This window comes from Strix aluco, chromosome 26, assembly GCF_031877795.1.
Source record: "Strix aluco isolate bStrAlu1 chromosome 26, bStrAlu1.hap1, whole genome shotgun sequence".
Lineage (NCBI taxonomy): Eukaryota > Metazoa > Chordata > Aves > Strigiformes > Strigidae > Strix > Strix aluco.
Window position 1 is genome coordinate 2,458,036 of NC_133956.1, and position 18,334 is coordinate 2,476,369.

Sequence of the window (18,334 nt, forward strand, 5' to 3'; positions counted from 1 at the left end):
TCCCCAGTCCCCAGGGACCTCCCGGGGACACCCCCCCGCCTCCCAGCCGGGGCGGGGGGCGACAGCGGGGGACGCAGCAGCGCCTCTGCCCCTCCGCCCCCCGGGGGGCTGCTGCTGCTGCAGCGGGTGGCCCCTCGTGTCCCGTCACCCCCCCCCAAAGCTCCCCCTTTCCCCACCCGCCCCGTCGCGGCGGAGCCCCGGGGGCGGGGGCCAGGTACGGCGGGGCGGGCCGGCCCCGGGGGGGCGGTGGCGGGGGAGGGCCCGGCGGCGGCGGCGGCCAGCTAAAGGCAGGTGGCACCGGGAAAGGCGGTACTGGTGGGAGCTGCCGTCCAGCGGAGCCGGACCGGGGGAGGGTGGGGGGGGGTCCCGAGCCCGGCGGGACCATGCGACGGGCGGCGGAGCCCTGAGCGGGGCCGGGACGCCATGGCCGGGGCGGCGGCGGCGGGGGGGGACGGCGGGGAGCGGCGGGCGGCGGCGCTGACAGCGGTGCGCACCGAGGGTGCGGGGCAGCCCGGCGGGACCCCCCCACCCGGCGGGACCCCCCCACCCGGCGGGACCCCCCCGCCCCGCCGTCGGGGGCTGCTGGCGGGGTCGCGCCCCGGAGCCGCCTCCCGCCCCGCCGGGCCCCCGCGGTGCTGCCGCCGCCGCCTCCAAAACTGCCTCTACAACGTGCTGGAGCGGCCCCGCGGATGGGCCTTCGTCTACCACGTCTTCATGTGAGTATTGGAATCCCGGGGGGGTGGGGGGGTGGCTACCGGTTGCAGCATCCCGCCGCCCAGGGGCTGGTCCCGGGGTGGCTGGTCCCGGTGGGGCGGGCGGGGGCCGGTGTACCGGGGAGCCGCGGGGCAGCCGTCGCTCCGAGAGACCCCCCGGCACCGGCTCCCCGGGCTCCACCGGAAAAGTTTCTTCGTGAGTGTTTGGCAGGGCGGGGGGGGGGACACGCGGCGGCGGTGCCCGGTGCTGCCGCCGGTCCCGGTCCTGTCAGCGGGGCCGGTGCGATGGGAGCAGCGCGCGGGGGGGGCGCCGCCACCGGCTGGGCCCGGGGATGGCGGGGACGGGACAAACGGGGAGCCCCGGCGAGGTGGGGGGGTGAGCGGCGAGGGCTGAGTCCAGCGGCGGATTCGTGCCGGCGGCTCCGGTGCGAGGGGATGAGTGTGGCCCCGGGGGATGGGACTTGCTCTGCGGGGTGGCCCGGGTGCCCTGAGCCCCTTCTTGGTGACAGCGGCACGGAGCTGGTGTCCCCTCACCTGGCTGGGGACTCTGAGCCCGTGGGGAGCCTCAAAGGCCCCTGAAGGGGTGACAGGGCAGGTCTGGATGGGCCCAGGGTCCCTGTCGTGGTGTGCACCTGTAGCGGTGATGGGACACGGCCGAAGTGCCAGCCCAGCACCCCGGGAGCTGCACCGGGGTGCGGGGGGGGAAGGTGGGGAGTGGGTGTTCTGGACCCCGAGAGCTGCACCCGCGCCTGAACCCCAGCACTGGACCAGCCCCTCTCCAGGGACGGAGCCCGGGATGCTCCCAGTAGCCGCGCTGCTCCCTGCCCCGCCTCAGCACGGTTTCCCGGGCAGGGGGCTGCTGCTTCGGCTTTCCCCACTGGACCCGACTTTCCTCGCTGGCCACGGGCATCCACAAAGCAAAACCTTCTCCAAGACGTGTGGGTTCAGCTCCGGGCTGAGAAATTCAGCCCCTTGGGCTGTAACAGGGTGCAGAGGTGGGGTGCCCGTACCGCACCCCTGTGCTGAGGGGCTGTGCCAGGCATGTGCGCTGTGTCCCGCAGCCCGGCTGGGCACAGACCCCTCTCTGAGAGGATGGGCCAAAAAACCACCTTTCCCTCTGCTTTCCGGAGCAGTAACGCGGTGCTGAGTCGTTAGCAGGGTGTGCGAGCTGGAGCTCGTTAAAAGGCAGGAAAGTGGGTCTTGCCGAAGTTAGCACATTGAGGTGGCAGGATGAATTTGTCACTGGATAAAAGGGCACCTGAGCTCCCCGGGGACCTGCGAGAGGAGCCAGGGGCCCATTTGTAACGCCTGCCGACACCTCCGCAGTGTGCTCCGGCAATACTCCCTACGCTGCAAATACTGCTCGCAAAAGAGCTTTTCCTGCAAGGAATCAATGGCAGCCAAAACCTCCTGCTAGGGGAGGGGGCTGAGGCTTTTTTGCGTAAGTGCTCACCGGGCTCTGAAAGAGAGATCCCCCTGCTCACCTCACGGCTGAGCCGTGTGCGCCTGCGTGTCCTCCACTGGTTCTTCCCCCCAACCTGTGCGTGTTTTGCCCCAGAAACAACCACATCGGACCGAGCGTCTCCCCTGGCAGAGCCCACCAAGCCCCGGGCCCTTCCTCTGCCCGGCCCCCAGCTCTTGGGCGATGGGCTTTGTCCTACATGGGCACAACGCGTTGACAGCAGGAGCAAAACGTCCTTTGGTGGGATGGGGAGGGTTTGTGTTCACTTGTTCGCTGAGTTTTAGGGCTGAGGTAACGCTGTCAGTCCTGCCGGGGCCCCCCCGAAGCCTGTGGAAGATGCCACAGAGGGCGCAAGGTGTGGAGGCCTGTTTTGTGAAACCTTCCCTGTGAATGTTGCTCCTTTTGCCTTCTTTCAAAGTTTGTTGGGTTTTTTTCTCTCCCGCAGCAGATGGGAGCTCCTAAGCTGTTGCAGTGCTGGGTACTGAAGTTCTCAGGAATGGTTTGTGTGCCTCAGTAGCTGAGGACTGATTTTAAAAAAGAGGAGGAAGGTGTTACCCCCACTTTGAGGGGGACTGAGGCACAGGGGAGATGAAGCTCGTGGCCCAAGGTCCCCCAATGTCGGGGCAGCGCTGGTCGGAGGACCCATCCTCTGAGTCATGGCTCCCCCTGAGCAGCCTGGCTCCGAGACAGGGCTGAAAACTGCTAAAATGGAAATACCCGCTGAGAAGCGAAGCGCTTCCCTCCCCTGAGCGGGTTAGTGTCTGGGAGCACGTAGCAGGGCTGAGCTGATACCGTTTATTGGACAAATTCAGTCTCTTTCTGTCGGCAAATTGATCCCAAGTAGCTTCTCATCCCCAGCGCCCGCTCCGGGCTGGGCTTGGTGCTGCTGCACCTTGCAGGATGCTTTGGTGGCTGCACTGTCTCTGTGGCCCCTGAGCCCTGCCCGCAGCCCTGCCTGAGGGGTTGGAGCCCCTCAGAGCCCCCCCGTGCTGGGTGTCTGCAGGCTCCCGTGCTCCAGCGTTTGCAGGAAGGGGATGGGTGGAAGCGGGTGCCCATGCAGGTGTAAAGCCAGGACTGGGGTGTGTGCTGTTGGCCAGCCAGCCCCATCCCCTCTAACCCTGACCGTGGCCGGGCCGTGGAGGCGTGTGCCTGGGCTGGGCCGGCTTGCCAGGCTTGCAAAGCCATGCCTTGCCCTCTTGAAATGAGAGTTTCTAGCCCTGGAGCTTACAGAACAAATCTGGGAGTGCAACCAGAGCATTAACCTAAAGATTTTACACCCAGAAGACAAAAACTTCCTTCTCCACTCTCCACCTCTTCAGCAGACGGGCAGGCTGTTCTCATGCCCAGCTCGTGCCTTTAGCTGCGGCCTCTGCCCTTGGCACGGGCACCGCTGCCAGCCCGGGCCGGGGGCTGCCCCCCAGGGGGTCTCCAGCAGCCTGAGGGGGGGGTTTCCAGTTCAGGCTGTTCCTCCCCATGTGCCAGCCCCCCTATGCGGCTCCCGGAGCTGCTGTCCCGATGGAACCTGGGCTCCAGGAGCTCGTATCGATGGTTATGAAACTGCTGGGTGCACCAGAAGCTCAGCTCAGCACTTTTCCGTTTCCTGGAGGAATGCTTTAATAAAGAACAGTTTGACCTGAAGCAAATTAGGGAAGACTGAGCCAGCAGCACCAGTAACAACCAGCAACCCCCTGCCTGAAGCACTGTCCCCGTTGCCGGGCCAGCCCGCTGCTGTTGGCAGCACCTCGCCTGGGTGCTGCTGAGTTTTATTTACCTTGTGAAAGTGTCACCCTGGGGCAAGGAAGAGACGGGAGCGCAGAGCTTGGAGGGTGCCCATCCCTCGGGCACGCAGGGTGGCTGTCCCATGGCACCCCCCCCTTGCTCTGGCTGTGTTGGGGGGGCAGGGGGGGCGCAGCTCCTGGCAGAGCCCCAAGGCAGCCCCCAAGCCCGCTTGGCACTGGGTGAGCAATGCCAAGCGCTGGCTCTCCTCGGCTCAGAGCTGGCCAGGCGCCTCAGGGAAATCCCGGCTGGCTCGGGGCAGTGGGGGTGCGATGGGTGCAGGGCAGCAGCTGGCGGGTCCCCCCACTGTGCACCGGCCAGCTCCTGGCCAGGGACCAGGCTGCTGACAGCCAGTATCTCCCAGAGTGTCTCTGCACAGGGATCCTGCTATGGCCGAGGGCTGCGGTGGGCAGGATGGGTCTCCCGACCCCATGCAGGGCACCGGCACGATCCCGCAGCTCTGCCACGCTCCCCTATCTTTCCTCTTTTTCCCCTCTTTTTCCGAGGAAAAACCCTTTCCTCGCCGTGCTGGGGATTGTTGCCATCTTCAGTGCCCGCAGCAGCTCCAGCCCAGGCCCTCCCCAACCCACCCGGCACCCTGCGATGGGCTGGAGCCCTGGAGGGTTTGCAGAGAAATTACCTCATCCCCTGCTCGGTGCTGCTCTCCACCTCCTGCTTGGTAAAAACCTCTTTTATTAAGTCTCGGGGTTTTAACTTGCTGTCACTGGTGTCTCCCACAGTGGCTGCTGTGGTGGTTTCCCACCCAGGTGCTGGGCTCGCGTGGCCAAAATAAAGGGGCCTGGGGAGGCTGCGCCCTTCGAGGAGGGGGGGTCTGCTCCCGGGGCCCCCCCCCCTGCTCACCTTGCCCAGGCTTGAAACGGGAGCTGCGCTTGGGAGAAATGTTAGCGGGAGGAGAAGCCGGCACAGCAGTTTCCCCAGCCTGATGCAGTGTCACCGGGGCATAAAATTAAGCAGCTTCGGCACAATGTGAAACTGTGCATTGATTTTTTTTTTTTTTTTTTTTTTTACCCTTTTCCCCTCTTGCTGCTCCTGTCTGACCCCCCCAGCCCAGAGCGGGAGGTGCTGTTTGGGTGCCCGAGGCTGGCCGGCCCCAATGGCCAGGCCGGGGGGAAGCCCCGCTGTGGGGGGTGCAGAGGGGATGCTCAGTCCCCCTGGAGAGGCTTCGGTGCTTTGTCCCCCCAGGGGTGGGGGTTGGAGTGGGGCTGAGCAAGCACCCAGACCTGCCCCATCTGCCCATGGGTGCTCCTGCCCTCCCTGCGATGTACTGGGGGGCTCAGCCTGCCTCGACATCTTGGGGCCACTCGTGTCCCTGTGCCCCAAAGATCCCCCATCCCCTACGGAGTCCCCAGGTGCTGGAGGGTGGGGACAGCCCCGATCCCTCTCCTGGGGTTCAAGGCCCATCAGGCATCTGAAAACACACCGGTTTTCTTTTCCCTCACTTCAGCCAGCTCCTTGCCAGATGATTCAAGAGCAAAACTATCTCGGCTGCTCCGTGTGAGCGTCTTGGCACCATCCGCAGGAGCCGTGTGACCGTGTTCCCCGTGGGGACTGCGGGGCTGGGGGTGGTGTGGGGGTGCCCTGCAAGGGTGATAGAGGCTGCGTCCGCAGGCTTTGGCTCCCGCTCGCCGCAGCACAAAGGTCTTGGGGCCGTCGGCTCCTGTGCGCTGTGGGACATCATCTGGAGCTGCTGCCGTGGGTGCTGCCAGGTCCCTGCCGTGGGTGCTGCCAGGTCCCTGCCGTGGGTGCCACCGGCTGCAGGAGGTGTGCAGCCCGCAGACAGGCTCATCATCCCAGCCCCTGCTTCCAGCCAGTGTCAGGCTGCTGGAAACACCCCATCCTGCCTTCCCCCCCCACCCAGCACCCCCGGCTCTGGGGGCGAGGAGGGCTCTCAGGGCAGCACCTTTTCTCTCCCGGTGCTGAGAACCAGGTCGGGGCCAGGCTGGGAGCGTGGGCTGGGGTTTGCGGTGCCGGTGTCGCGGCGGGGCTGGCCGGCTCCTGGTCCAGCTCCCGTTTCTCTGACCGTGGGGAAACACTCGGTGCTTTTCTGCTTCTCTTCTCGGCGGCACAGGCAGGACCGCGGCGCAGGACGGGCCCTGCCATGGTTACGGGCGCAAACAGGCCCATTACACCCCGGTTATTTATATCCCCCGGAGCAGACAGCCGCCTGCTCCACCTCTCCTGAAGGGCTGTGGGGCGAGGGACGGGGGATTTGTAAGACGGGCTGTTTATACAGCTGCAGGCGGTGCTCGGGGAGCCCAACCGCGCGGGCCAGGGAGGCTGGAGAGCGAAGCACCATCCCCAGCCCTGTCCCCATCCTCACCCCGGCTGGGCTCGGGCAGTTTTGGGCCCAACAGCCGGGGGGGTACAGCCCGGCCGGACACCCAGCACCGCTGCCCAGCGCCGCGGGGACCTGGCAGTGCCACAATGGGGCCAGGCCTGGCCGGGGAAGGGAGCCGTGCGTTGGGCAGAGGTTCTTTGCCCGCTCGTCCCCCGGCTGTTTATCCTGCGGCGCGTGGTGTTTTCCTTCCACTGAGTTATTGCCGGGCTGTCAGCGTGGGCCTCCCTGGTGCTGCCAGCTCAGGACTTTCTTGCAGGGGGAGAGCGAAGCCGGGTGCAGGCCAGTCCTGCCGGGGCACAGGGGTGCCCAATGTACCCCCACTTCAAGCCTGGCCAGCTCAGCCTGGCCGGGCTGTGCCATCCCCCTGCGCAGGCTCTGAGCATCCCGCTCCCGTCGGCACCGGCCGCACCGGGGTGCAGTGGCACAGCGTTGCCCAGACTATACCGGGGTGCAGCCCCTTCGCCCAGGGGTGGGCACCGGGTGCTGGCTGGTGCCTCCTTGCCCGGTGCTGCTCCTCGCTGGCCGGGGCTGACCTGGCCCCGCTCCCCCTGAGCTCAGCAGCTTTCCCGGCTCACCCGTTCCTCCACTGGCACCGCGCTGCCGGTGCAGGCAGGAGCATATGGCAAAGACCGCTCTAATGAAGATTAATATGAGGAGATTCACCTTCTCAAAGCCGGACCCCCCCACCGGGTTTTAATTATTTTGGGGAGGACTTTTCCTGCGGACAGACTTTGCTCCTGCAGGGGTGAGAGCAGCTGGAGGGGCCCCGTCCCTGTGCCCAGGCTGCCGGTGACGTGTCCCCTCTGGTGTGGGGAGCGACAGGAGCCCTTTGGGGAGGTGGCTGCTGGCTGGTGGGGGCTGGCGAGGGAAAGTTTATGGGGGAGAGCTGATGCACCGGCTCAGCAGCAACAGCATCTTCTCCCTCCATCCCCAGGACCCTGGTGCAGGGGAGTGGGGGGGCAGCGAGGCCTCTGCTGGGTCCTGCCCCACCATCTCTGCTCTATCCCTGCTTTCCCTGGCAGCGCTCCTTATATTTTTTTTTAGTCTCACTTGGTGGGTGGGAAGAGCAGTGAATTCGGGAGGGGGAGCGTGCCGGTGGGGAGCCTGGCACCGCCGGCACCACGCAGGGGTTTGATGGAGAGATCGGCCGAGCCCTCGGTGCGGGGCAGAGCTGCTGAGAGCAGCACTTCTGCCCCAGAGGGGGGACCGGGGTGGGGGGGGCCCGGCTGGTTCCTGGCTCCCGAGCTGCCTTCAGGCATCTGACCCTTTCCCTAAGCTGCTTAGGCGCTGCCAGCACCGGGCCGGGGCGTTTGCCCAGGCTTTACAAGTTAATTCCTAGCAGGTGATGTGTTCCCAGAAAGTTTCTTTCCCAGCCAGCCCCGTGGGGCCTCGCATGCCCGTATCCTTTACCGAATCCTGTGGGATGCCGGGGTGGGAGGTGTCTCCACGCCGGGGATGTGCGTTTCCATCACCGCTCCCGCAGCACGGTTTTACTGACCGGTTGCTCACGGAGCTGCTTGTGGGGACGGGTGACAAGTGGGGATCCTGCTCGGTGCAAAGGCACTGTGACCTGCCACTGCCTGAGGCAGAGCCACCCACAGCACGTCCCCATGGGACCAGCATGTGCCCAGGCACCCAGGGACCCCCCCTCCCCGCTGCCTGGCCGGGGCGAGAGGCACAAATCTTTGCGGGCTGGGAGAATTCTGCCTTTTCTTCTGCTTTGTGCTTCGCTGCCCATGTAATTGCCCGCTAAATCCTGATTGTATAATCTTCATCACTGATGGTGCACAAAGCAGAACGGCTCTGCCCTGGGCCGCTCAGGAGGCCGGTGACCTGCTCAGGGCTCCCTGCCCGCGGCCCTGCTGCCTGCTGTGCCAGTGCAGGCAGGACAGGGGTATGGCTGTGCCCGGCTGTGCCTTCAGCTGCCGGAGGAATTAACGGCAGAACTGCTGGGCTGGGAGAAAGGGCCTCGATGGATAATTCAGAGGGAGAAGGAACTGGCTCCAGCCTTCTGCCTTGCAGATGTGGAGTGCCTGGGAGAGGAGCATCGTCCTCCGCAGCGAGGGCAGGGAGGTGTGGAGGCTGCGACACCCCCAGCCCTTCCTTCCTGTAGCTGGCACATGGTGTGTCGCTCCAGCTCTCCCTTCTCCGTACTCTGGATCCAATGCTTCCCCCATTCCCTGGGGTTTCTCTGCCATCAGTCCCATCTCCAGTTTCCCCTGCTGGTGGTTTTGGGGAAGGGGACCTGTCTGTCCCCTTTAGGCTGGGTTTTGAGCTGGGTGCTCCCCCCCCTTGCCCCACTGTGGGCCTGGGGCACTTGGCAGCCCCCTCATGCCATGCCCAGGTTTGCAGAGCCCCCAGCCCGACACAAACTGGGGGGTCACTGGGTGGGTGCGTGTTTCCCTGGGCCATGCTCAGCCTTGGGGGGGCCTCGGATCCCCCCCACCCCCAGTGCTCAGTGTCTGTGCCTGGTCCCACAGAGGGCACAGAGCATCGTCCCCTCTCCCCCACGTCACCCTGCCAGCTCTGGGCCCGGGGTGTGGGTTGGGTCTGGTTTCACCCCTCGCCCACCCCAGGCAGCCGGTTCACCTCTAAAACTCCACATCAGCAACAAGAAGAGATGGGAAAGTGCTCCCGAGTGGGTGTCGGGCAGCATCTCCCCGAGCCGAGCCCCCCTGTGCTCCCTGGAGCGCCACGGATGGGTCCCACGGGCATTGCTCACCGTGGGGAGATGGTGCTGGGGGGGATGAGATGGGTGCCCACCAGTTCAGGGACGGGGTGCCAGGGCCACCTCGCTTGCACTGCTGGGGCCTCAGCCTGGCCACCCCGGTGCTGCCGGTGGGGCCTCCCCGCAGTGCCGTGGGGCCGCGGGTCCCCGGGGTCCCCGGTGCCGTTACGGAGCCGGCTCTGGCGGAGCAGTGGCCCTTTGCACGCCGTCACGTGGGCCAGTGGCACAAGCCCTCCGCTTTCCATTTTTAGAATTGCTGGATCAGGGGAAAAAATGTATTTTGGGAGTTTGATTTGCTTCAGAGTCTATTTTTTTTTCCCCCTCCTTATTTTAAATGGGCCAAAGCCCCTTGTGTCTTAACCCAGCTCCTGAGGACAAAGAGCCCTGGAGCAGTTCCCTGTTAACTCTTCCCCTGGGTTGGCTGTTCCCAGGTGGCCCCTGTGGCCCCGGCATGTCCCCGTGGTGGCAGTGATGCTGGGGACAGGCAGGAGAAGCTCTGCTCCCCTTTCTGCAGCAGCAGCAGCACCCTGCCGTGGTGCAGGACCCCCCCCAGCTCCCTCCCTGCCTTTACTTAGTGGTTGTTTTGCCCGGGCAGAGGCCACAGGGCCACGGCAGAGCCTGGCACTGAGCCCTGTGGCCACTGGAGCCTGGTCCTCCTCCTCGGTGCCTGTGGGGCAGCCCGGGGATGTCCCATGCCACCAGCCAGGGCTGGCACACGGGTGCCATGCAGGACTGGTCCCCATCACAGAGGGGACCAGTGGGAGCAATGTTCCCTCTGGGCACGTGGCTTGGGGGGCACCACGGGACCCCGGGCCCTGGCTGAGGGTGAGCAGAGAGCCCGTCCCGGGTGTGCCGGAGGGATGTGCAGGGAATGGAGGGGTCCCATCCTGGGCACTCAGGGAGGTGCTGCCTGCACTGGGCATCCCAGTGCCACTGGCAGCCTTGGGCAGACGGGTTTTGGGCACAGCCCTGCACTGCACCCACGGGCAGCTGCTTCTGGGCTCCTGAATCGCTCTGTGCCACCTTTGAGGGACAAACCATGTCCCCAGTGGCTGAGCCACGGCCGTGGAGGTCTCAGCTGGGGGGGTCAGGCTGGGAGCAGGGGCCAGCACCACAAGCTGGGCTCTCCCCGACTGGCCCCGACACCCGCGCCAACACCTTCTCCTTCCAGATTCCTCCTTGTCTTCAGCTGCCTGGTGCTGTCAGTCTTCTCCACCATCCAGGAGCACCAGAAATTGGCCAACCAGTGCCTCTTCATCCTGGTAAGTGTGGAGCAGGGCTGTCACTCCCACTCTCCCTCCCCACATTACACCCTGAGAGACTCAGACAAAACCCCTCCAACCCCTTCCCCAGCTCAGATGTCACTACTTAACATTGGTGTTAATGGTGGTGGCCTCTCCAGCACGCTGGGGAGAAGCTGCGTGGTGGCCTCACTGCTGCGGGTGTTCCCACGGCTCGGGGTGGCCCATCACCGCAGCTGGACCTCTGCGGTGAGGAGAGGCATAAACCACAGGGAAAGGCAGGGCAGGAGGGGCTAAAAGAGGCAACTTTCCCCCAAACTGTCAGAAACGGCTGACGCTGGAGTTCTTCCGAGTGATGGAGACTAAATTGGGAAGGTCCTTGTGACTTTCCCGCGAGTAAGCAGAACGGGGGCTTGTTTCTGCGAGAGGTAGGAGGACAATGCTGACAGCGGAGGAAAAGGACCCAGCTCGGTGTGAGCTTGGCACAGGTAGGAGAGCTGGGCTGCTCAGACAGGCTCGACGGCCACGGCTCCCGTCTCGCTGCCCTGATTCCCCCGGGATGGCTCCAGCTGGGGCTGTGACCCTGGGGGGACACCGCACTCCCCGCTGCACTCTCCTCAGCACCAGCATTTCATTTGGCCACCCCCACCCCTCAAAGCTTCCCACCCATGTGCCACCCTGCCCCGGCCCTCCCCACCTCACCCTCCTGCCCCCCCATTTTCCCCCCTCCCTGGCAGGAGTTCGTCATGATCGTGGTGTTCGGCATGGAGTACATCATACGCGTGTGGTCCGCCGGGTGCTGCTGCCGCTACCGGGGCTGGAGGGGACGCTTCCGCTTTGCCAGGAAACCCTTCTGCGTTATAGGTACTGGGGGGGGAGCGCAGGGATTTGGGGACTGGCAGCGTCACCCACGCCACGGCTGTTAGAGAAGAGCGGGCGCCCCTGACTCTCGCTATCCCTTAGATTTCATCGTCTTCATCGCCTCGGTGGCCGTCATCGCCGCCGGCACCCAGGGCAACATCTTCGCCACCTCGGCGCTGCGCAGCATGCGCTTCCTGCAGATCCTGCGCATGGTGCGCATGGACCGGCGCGGCGGCACCTGGAAGCTGCTGGGCTCCGTTGTCTACGCCCACAGCAAGGTGAGGACGGGGGGACACGGCCTGGCCACCCCCCACACCTCTTCCCGAGCCCCCTCTAACCCCGCTCTGCCCTGGCAGGAGCTCATCACCGCCTGGTACATCGGCTTCCTGGTGCTCATCTTCGCCTCCTTCCTCGTCTACCTGGCTGAGAAGGATGCGAACGCCCAGTTCACCACCTACGCCGACTCGCTATGGTGGGGCACGGTAAGCTCGGCCACCGCGGCCCCCCAGCCCCAGGAGGGGATGAAGAGGGTGGGATGGGGCCGTGGGGGGGGAAGTCCCTCCAGGCCTTCCCCTGCTCTGCCCCTGGGCAGGTCACCCTCACCACCATCGGCTACGGGGACAAGACACCAGAGACGTGGCTGGGACGGATGCTGGCGGCCGGCTTCGCCCTGCTCGGCATCTCCTTCTTTGCACTGCCTGCCGTGAGTAGGACAGGGGAGAGGGGCCCTGTGCCTCCTGCCCCGCAGAAATCGGGGAGAAAAGGGCCAAATCCACCCCTGTGGTGGGAGGGTCCCCACCTCTAGCAGCATGGCTGGCGCCCACGGACCCCGTCCCCTCCCATCCTCAGGGGATCCTGGGCTCCGGCTTCGCCCTCAAAGTGCAGGAGCAGCATCGACAGAAGCACTTTGAGAAGAGGCGAACTCCAGCGGCGAATCTCATCCAGGTAGCGCAGGGCTGGCCTGTCCTGCCCCATCCCTTCCCGGCGATGCTCTGCTGTCCCCCCCTCCATCTGCTCTGCCTGTCCCTGTCTGCTTCAGGCAGGACCCAAACTCCTGACCCCACATCTGGCAGCCGGCTCCTTTGGGCTGGACTCTGCCTGTGGTGGCCAAGGGGGATGGAGGGGGCTGGAGGGGGTGGTCTTGCCTCCCGACCCCACAGGGGCTGATCCTGATGCCCGGGGATGTGTCTCGCTCCCGCACAGGCTGCCTGGCGCCTGTACTCGACAGACGACAGCCGGGTGTACCTGACGGCCACGTGGTGTTACTACGACAGCCTCCTGCCCTCCTTCAGGTAGGCAGGGTGCAAGCAAGGGCTGCGGGGGTCCCAGGGGGGTCCCTGAGGCACGAGGAGAGGCCACGTGGAGCCACCGAGGGCTCGGTGGGGTTGAGCAGCACGGACGGCTGCTCAGCCCTGGGACGCTGGAGCCCCAACACAGCATCTGCCGAAATGCCCAACACCTTCCTCCATCCTCACCATCCTCACAGCGCCCGTCCCACCCTGTCCCCTCCCACCCCATCCGTGGCCTTCCTCCAGCACTGCCGCGGGGAAGAGGAAGGTGCCAGCGGCCGCAGGGACCTCGTGTGACCCTGCCCTCCTGCCTGCCCCCGCCTGTGCGTCCTGCCTGCGCTCCGCGTGTTCCTTTGCGGTGACAAATTCATTGTTCTGTTTCCCTCTTTCATTTTTTCAAAGACAGGGCTCTTAACAGCCGTCGCAGCGAGTCCCCCTGGTCCCCGACCGAGGAGATCCGGCTTCCCGCCGTCGCTGCCGAGCGCGGTGCTGGGCTCTCCCGGCCCCTCCTGCCGTGCCAGGAGCCATTTCTCCGGCAACGGGGAGTTGAGATAAGGCCGGGCTCGATCCCTGCTGGGTCTGACCTTTCCCCTCCCGGCTGCTCCGGCAGTGCCCATACACCCAGCTGGGATGGTGGCAGGTCCCCCTGTCCCCATCCCGTGCCAAGGGTGTTGTCCTGCCGGTCCCCTGCCTGACCCAGCCCTCCCAGCACGGGTCCAACCCCTCTGCCAGTGCCCAGCCTCTGTGGGGCCCATTCCCAGCACCCCCTCCCCAGCACCGTCACCCCTGGGTGCCGGCAGCACCCGCTGCTGCCTCAACCCACAGTGCCAGTCGGAGCTGTTAAGACACCGTCTTTTGAAGGAAAGTGCTGGTCTTTGCTTCTGGTTTTGATCTGGTTTTGCTTTGGTTTGCGCAGAGGAGGACCCGGCTCTGCTCAGCCTTGGTTTGCTCATCTCATTTGCTTTGGAAAGTTTTAATTTCTCCGTGTTTTTATTTAACCCCAACCTCAGAGAGCTGGTCCTAATGTTTGAGCATTTGCACCGAGTCCGCAACGGAGGATTTAGGAATTCAGAGGTGAAAAAATTGCCCGACGGAGCCCCACCGCCTTATCACTCCTTCACCCCTGGCCAGAAAAGCACCAGCCCCGCTGCTTGTCCAGGGGACAGGTAGGAGGGTGCAGCCCCACAGCCCCACGTTCTCCCCCCTCTCTGCCCTCTCTCCTCTGCTCGTCTGTGTCCGCCTGCGACGCCACCGCGGTGCCTGTCACCGCCAGACCGGACCCCAGAGGAGCAGCCCCCGGCCCCGCTCCCCCCCCAGCGCCATGCCAGGGCACCCATCCTGCTCTGCCGCTGGCTGCCAGCCCCGCTCCCGGCCCGCAGCTCCCAAGGGGACACATTTGCTCCCCGCGGATGGACTCTGGGCTGTTGGACCATCACGAAGCCTCCTGCAATGTTCAGCTCCACCTCGCTGCCCTTTTTGACATGGCCTTGGCACCGGGACCTTGCACGGGGTGACCGAGCGGGGCTGAAAACAGCCCTGCAAAGGCAACGCTGCGAGCCCGGCAAGGCTGGAGCTGCGCGGCCCTGCTGCAGAGCCAGGCAAGGAGCAAAAACCAGTTCCTGCAGTCCAAAACGGGCTTCCCGTGGCCGCAGCAGTGCGGAGCAGCGATGCCAACCTGCCCCAGTGCTGACAAGAAGAGGCAAGAGGGTTCAGGGCTGCCACGCTGGTGGTGGCGGCTGCTCTGTGCCACGTCCCCGGTCCCCTCTGACCGAAGAGCATCCCCAGCGTGCCACCACGGCTGCTGGCCTTCCACCCAGGACATCGGCACGGCGTGGGGCCCCGGGCCAGCGTCAGGGTTAGGTAGGGGGAGGCAGTGCTGCTCCTCCATGGTGTCGTGCCTCAGTTTCCCCTGTGATGCCAGAGACGGGGCTGCGGGAGGGCTGGCACGGCGTGGGGATGTGCCAAGCCGTGGGGCTGCGGCTGCCCTGCTGCGGGGGCCGAGGGGGACCTGCTCCCCCCGCCAGCCCCGAGGTGAGTATGGGCTTGGGGGGCTCCTCCTTGCGGCAGCACCAGCCTGGGCTCTGTTTCCCAGGGAAAAAATCCCACCTGGGGGGGCCCGAGCCTCCCCCCATCTCTTCCGCGAGCATCACCTCTCATAACATCTCATCTTCTCTCTCTCCTCCCCTCTCCTGCTCACTCTCCTCCATCCCTCCAACCTCCCCCCAAACCTTCTGTGCCCCCCCACTCCCCCCCCCCAAGCTGGAAGGAGGAGGACGTGCAACCCCACAAGTGCTTACGCCTCAGGTAACGTTCGCCCCCGGCAGTGGCCGCAGCCAGCGGGGCAGGGGCCGGGGGGCCGCAGGGCCCCAGCGACGTTCGCAGGGTCGCTGCCGTTCAGCTGCTCAGCACCAAAAATCGCTTTTTTTGGCGGAGAAACCGGACTTTCCTCTGCGGAGCAGGCATTGGTGTTTATACAGGACCTACACAAACAACTTGACTAGTGCTTCAGAGGCCGGTACCGTGGCCGGGTCCGGTGGAGTGGGAGATGCTCACCGGCGGCAGGCAGGGACCCTGCGCCCACGCGTCGGGGTGCAGGCATGGCCGGGGGGTCAGGGACACGGTGGCCCGGGATGCTCCACTCCTGGCCACAAGCTAACTCTCGTTTTCTCCTGTGTCTCTGCCCTGACCCTCCAGCCCGATCTTTAGTGGTAAGAGGAGGCTCTTGCGGACGTGGGGCACGTGGAGACGGAGGTACTGCCTGCCCGTCCCGGCTGCCTGCGCTGGGCTGGGGAGCACTGGGGGGCATGGTGCTCTGTGCCGGGCTGCCTGCGGGGTGGAGGGGCTGGGGGGGGCGAGGCAGAGGGGGTGCAGGGTGAAGAATGAGCCTTCCGCAGGGTCTGTGCGTGGCCTGGGCTGAGCTGCCTGTCCCCGCGCTCCCCCACCGGCTCCCACAGCTAGCCCTGCCTCAGTTTCCCCCTCCTTGCGGCATGGATGAGCCCAGTCCGGTGGCCGTGCTGGGCTTGCCAAGTCCAACAAGAGGCACTTGGATGTTTATTTTATGTTTATTTATTCTGGATGTTTATCCGGCCTCCGGCACAGCCTGGCAGCACCGCATGCCACCCGCTGCAGGGGCTTGTGTCAGCCCTGCTTGCCTGGGACCAGCTCACCAACAACCTGCATGGGGAGGGGCTGGGAGCCCGGTGCCCTGCCTGTACCCCTGCCTGTACCCCTGCCTGTACCCCTGCCTTGCCCTGTGACTCCTGGCCCGGGAAATTCAGGAGGCTCCCAAATGCCAGGTTTCGTGGAGCCTGTTGTGCACCAGGTTTGGGGTTTACTCCTCGTCCTCCGCAACTTCCACTTCCTCCGCTCACATCTGCTTGGCCTCCTCGCGTGTCCCAAGGTGTGCTGGTGCTCCCTCGTCACACAAAAGGCAGCACCAGATGGTGTTTTTGTGTAGGTCCTACATAAACGATGCCTGTTGTTCCCCCCCCCAACCCAGCACAGCGGCTGGTTTCAGGAGCAGAGCTTGTGTTAGGGCAGGAGGGGGGCTGCTCCTCTTGCCCGCCGGAGCAGAGCCTGAGTTAGGTGCTGCAGCCTGGAAGAGGAGGAGGAGGAGGAGGATGAAGGGGCCTGGCCGGGTGCCCCAGGACGCCCGGTGCCAGTGGGGATGGGGCAGGGCTGCTCCCTGCGGGACTGGGGCCAGTTGCTCCGCCGGCGTCTCTGCTGCGTGTCCTCCCTCTCCCCGCTCTCCTTGTCTGTCTCCTCTTTTCTCTGCTTTCAGAGCGGGGGGGGAAAAAAGATCTTTAAAGCAGTGACCCCCAAGCTGCTCCCACACGGGCACGTGGTACCGCCTGCTCCCGGCCTGGCTCCTGTGCGAGCTTGTGCCCATCGTGTGTCGGGGTCTCTCCATGAGCTCGGCACAGCCTCCCCCATCCTCACCCCCCCCACGGTGGGCACCGCATGTGCCCGCAGCAGGGATCTGCTCCCCTTCCCTGTCCCCATCCCCCTGTCCCCCCCCAGTTCGCACTGGCCTCTGACGCTGCCCACTCCCGTGCAGCAACAAGATGGGCATCAAGGACCGCATCCGGCTGAGCAGCTCGCAGCGGCAGGGCAGCCGGGGCAGGCAGCACCTGGGGCCCCCCCTGCACCGCTCCCCCAGCACCGAGGACATCCCCGAGGCCTCCAGCCCCACCAAGGTGCAGAAGAGCTGGAGCTTCAATGACCGGACCCGCTTCCGCGCGTCCCTGAGGCTCAAGCCACGAATCCCAGTTGAGGGTACTGGTGGGGACTGGGTCTGGTTGTGGGGTCACGCTGGGGCGCTGCAGGCATTTTGGGGGGCACAAGGGGACAGCCCTCAGTCTCTGCCACCCACCCACTCTTGGCACCTACAGCCGACTGCCCGCCGGAGGACAGCGGGGAGGAGAAGAGCTCCCACTGCGACCTGACCTTCGAGGACATCATGCCAGCAGTGAAGACCCTCATCCGGGCTGTCAGGTGAGACTGTCCCGTCCCACGTTCCCCAGCGTCCATCCTGCCATCCCCAGCTCCTCCCCTTGGGGACAAGGGGACATGTCCAGAGACACCCCCCCATCCAGCCCATGGTGGTGGCCGAGCCGGGCCAGGAGCACCGACAGCTCCTGGCTCAGCCCCCCCATGGGGACAGGGATCAGGACCTCAGTGCTTTGCATGCACACCCCCCTCCCTCACCGCCCCCCAGCACCCCCAGTCCTTCCCAGTGCCCTGCAGCCAGCCTGGGTGTCCCTGCAGGATCCTGAAGTTCCTGGTGGCCAAAAGGAAGTTCAAGGAGACCTTGCGTCCCTACGATGTCAAGGACGTCATCGAGCAGTACTCGGCTGGCCACCTGGACATGTTGGGCAGAATCAAGAGCCTGCAGATGCGGTGAGCTACCCTAGGGGTGGGGAGGGGGCTCCCCTGGCTCTCCCCCCACTAGCCATGCCCACGGGGAGGGGTGCTGGCCCATCGCTATGGCTGGGACAAGTTCCCAGAGCCCCATCCCTTGTGGTGTCCCTCGGGTCAGCTGGGAGTGATGGGCTGTGTCCCTCCTCTCCCTGCCAGCGTGGACCAGATCGTGGGCAGGGGGGCCCTGGCTGCGGACAAGAAGGTGCGGGAGAAGGGGGAGAAGGCGGCGCTGGAGACGGAGCTGGTGGACGAGCTCAGCATGATGGGGCGCGTGGTCAAAGTGGAGAGGCAGGTCAGGAGGGGACAACCCCCAGGGAACATGTCACCGGCCCTTTGGCGCCTGCGGGGTGGGGGAGCCGGGACCGCCAGGTCCCCTCCCCGTGAGGAGGGACCCGCTCAGCCCTGCCCTCCCTTGTAGGTGCAGTCCATCGAGCACAAGCTGGACCTGCTGCTCGGCCTCTACTCCCAGTGCCTCCGCAAGGGCTCCATCAACTCCTTCAGCCTGGCTGCTGTGCAGGTGCCCCCCTGCGAGCCCGACATCACCTCTGACTACCACAGCCCCGTGGACCACGAGGACATCTCGGTCTCTGCCCAGACCCTGAACATCTCCAGGTCGGCCAGCGCCAACATGGACTGAGCAGGGAGGCAGCGGGACGGCTCCTGCCAGCGTGAAGCGGTGGGACAGGACGCCAGGACGTGGGAGCGGCGGGGACATCCCTCGTCGTGTTACTTGAACCAAGCCTGCCTTTGCGGGGGCCACGGCTGCAGCGGGGTTCCCGCTTTGGGGATGGGGTGGGAGCCCGTGGCACTGCAGCACGGCCAGCCCACGCTCCCGGGATGTTCCCGAGATGCTCCTGGGATGCTCCTGCCCTTCCCAGAGGGTAAGACCCCCCCACCCCAGCCATGGTGGGGATGCTCTATCCCCTGGGGTTTGGCTCATAGCCCCAGCCCCAACCCTCAGGATGTGTCCAGCTCCCCGGCGGGG

The 18,334-nt window shown here is 65.4% G+C and overlaps 1 protein-coding gene across 2 annotated transcripts; it reads left to right on the forward strand.

Moving 5' to 3' along the window:
- The first annotated feature begins 423 nt into the window (after positions 1-423).
- On the forward strand, positions 424-17,986 carry KCNQ4 (potassium voltage-gated channel subfamily Q member 4). 2 transcript variants are annotated; one of them, XM_074850967.1, is made up of 14 exons: positions 424-716; positions 10,210-10,300; positions 11,017-11,143; positions 11,243-11,418; positions 11,497-11,622; positions 11,733-11,843; positions 11,990-12,085; positions 12,344-12,432; positions 13,440-13,595; positions 16,487-16,704; positions 16,821-16,923; positions 17,197-17,328; positions 17,506-17,641; positions 17,768-17,986. In XM_074850967.1, the coding sequence occupies exons 1-14, from the start codon at positions 424-426 to the stop codon at positions 17,984-17,986; spliced, it is 2,073 nt and encodes a 690-aa protein (XP_074707068.1). The 2 variants fall into 2 exon arrangements, with proteins under 2 accessions (XP_074707068.1, XP_074707069.1); XM_074850968.1 differs by lacking the exon at positions 13,440-13,595.
- The last annotated feature ends 348 nt before the right edge of the window (positions 17,987-18,334 follow it).